Source organism: Perkinsus marinus, assembly GCF_000006405.1.
Source record: "Perkinsus marinus ATCC 50983 genomic scaffold scf_1104296961428, whole genome shotgun sequence".
Lineage (NCBI taxonomy): Eukaryota > Perkinsozoa > Perkinsida > Perkinsidae > Perkinsus > Perkinsus marinus.
The window spans coordinates 1-2217 of record NW_003205751.1 but is presented as its reverse complement, the minus strand read 5'-3'; the positions used below and the strand labels follow the sequence as shown (position 1 = coordinate 2217).

The 2217-nt window shown below is 46.3% G+C and overlaps 1 protein-coding gene across 1 annotated transcript; it reads left to right on the top strand.

Moving 5' to 3' along the window:
• Window positions 1-430: 430 nt before the first annotated feature.
• Window positions 431-1790, top strand: Pmar_PMAR016805 (hypothetical protein; the record flags this gene model as incomplete). The annotated part of the gene is made up of 9 exons (XM_002772340.1): window positions 431-484; window positions 566-628; window positions 693-895; window positions 952-1131; window positions 1173-1253; window positions 1308-1391; window positions 1443-1542; window positions 1588-1659; window positions 1710-1790. 9 exons carry the CDS (start codon window positions 431-433, stop codon window positions 1788-1790), a joined length of 918 nt encoding a protein of 305 aa, XP_002772386.1.
• Window positions 1791-2217: the final 427 nt, after the last annotated feature.

Sequence of the window (2217 nt, the reverse complement as noted above, 5' to 3'; positions counted from 1 at the left end):
TGCTAGCCAGTGAGACTATTGGTGGTTAGTTCCCGGTCAAGGCCGTTAGCATTCGTGGTAGCATTCAAGACTTTATCTGTGACCAAACCAAGATACTACGACTCATTATTCTTGAGGATCCACAGTCGCGTATCCAATGACAGCCCCTCTGGCCTCTACACTCTCTGCAGTAGCTTTTTTTCGGTCTGCAGGTGATCCTTGAGCCGAGGTGAAGTGTAGTCTAATCATTGCTATAACAGTGACTGCTACAGTAGAGTTGATGGACATAAAGGGTGTGGATCCGTCAGGGGAGGAGCTATAGGCACTACGCATGGTGATCGTTTCATAGGGAGTCGTGTGTGTTGGGTTTTATAAGTCTGGGGAGTGATAGCATCAAGAACATATGTACCTTAGCGATCAGGTTAGAATAGGGTTGTTGTAGTTGTATTAGATGGACGATTTGATGGCAGACCGCAATGCTGCTAGCATGGCTGATGCTGTAGAGGTAAGTATCTACCTTCAAAACTGTTACCTGGTCCCCTATGGATTCACATTTAACCCGGTGTTTTGGGGCTGCACTCGACAGGAGGAGAGGAGTAGGGGTATCGGAGAGATGGCTGCGAAGCATGATCTCGCACTACTACAGGAGGTGAGGGCTAGGAAACTCCAGCGAGGAGTTGGACGAGGAGTTGGACGAGGAGTGGTATGATTAGGTATGGGGTTCGTATACATACAATATTGACCGTGCACTGAAGGGCAGCCATGATGTTTTGGAAGGGTACTCAAGTAGCAGTGGCAGTAACTATACTGATTGGTGGTATATGTATTGGAAGCAGACTGGAGGCTTGTATGAGGCATGGAGAAAGGAAGGACCACTTAGAAAACTGAAGTGGTGGAAGAAGACGTTCAGAAAGAGGTTAGGCCATAGGCTCTACTGCAGGTGTTGACGTAACTCTACTCATCTCTCTTCAGTGTCCCTTTCACACAGCAAGGTTGTATCTGTACATGCTTTCAAGTAGTCGATGCTCAAGGAGTCGACACTCCGATGAAGTTGATGGTGGTGAACTCACACTATGACGTCCTTGGAGGTTATACCCATCGCCAATCCAACACTGAGGATTTGAGGAGCCTCATCAAAACTGCATTGGAGGAGTAAGAGACAACGCTGCTAATTTCTGCTTGTATGGTTATAGAGCGATCGCTTCCGAGTTGATTGACCCGCAGCGCACTGGGTTTCTGGTCTGCGGGGACTTCAATGTATTCGACATTTCTCCGTGAGCAAGGGCGGAGCGGAGTAAGTTCGGAGTATTACGCTTCACGATCGATAGGTATTATGAGAAACTCCGAACTCTGGATGGTGTAGCGAAGACCCGTGATTTGTGGCGAGAGGTTCATGGCGATGATGATGGAGAGTAACCCATAGGTCTCCGGTTCGAATCTTAGGAACGGCATCTCATCCACAGATATCGTTATACGGTTCACAGCCATCATAAGAAGGCCAAAGAAACGTTGCCAAACGCCGACGGCAACAGTTTGTTCCCGTGGCCCTTGCCTCCGATAAGAGTGAGAACATCAGTCACTGCATTAATCAGATTCATGGTGTTTCAGATTGATCATTTCCTCGCCTTGGACGAGTTCGAGGGTATCAAGTTCGCTAGAATTGAATGCTCTGAGATAGAAGTATGTGCTTCTTACATTTTCTCTGATAATTCGGCAGCGGAGCTTGTCAGGTTCTGCGACAGCCGTATGGCAAGGAGCTTGCTGACCACTGGGGCCAACACTGTGTCATATCAATGAAGATTGTTAGATAGTTTGTGGACATCTTATGCTGATCCTCTCACTCCCTAAAATCGGCAATACTAATATCACTTCTTTCGGAGAAGCTCTGCAATATCACCTTTTTTACTCATTCGAAGGTCATTCGAATTTCTGAACCCATAAGGCTGTCGCATTATCCCTTACCCGCTCATACAATGTAGTGGAATTATTTGTAAAGAGTGGAGTTCCTTATGGTGATAGACCGGATCGCGCCTAATAATATCAATCGGTTTACCGAAGTTAATGTTGAGTTCGTCCATGTTGTCTATCAGTCTAGTAAAGGCATTGTTTTCGTTGCCATTAATAGCTCGCCGACTCGAGTAAAAAAGTCTTGAGTCATGTGGGTTTGCCGATAGCATCATCAACCACAAAGCATACTATTGAATACGTGATAAAACATCATCCCATATCGCCAATGAT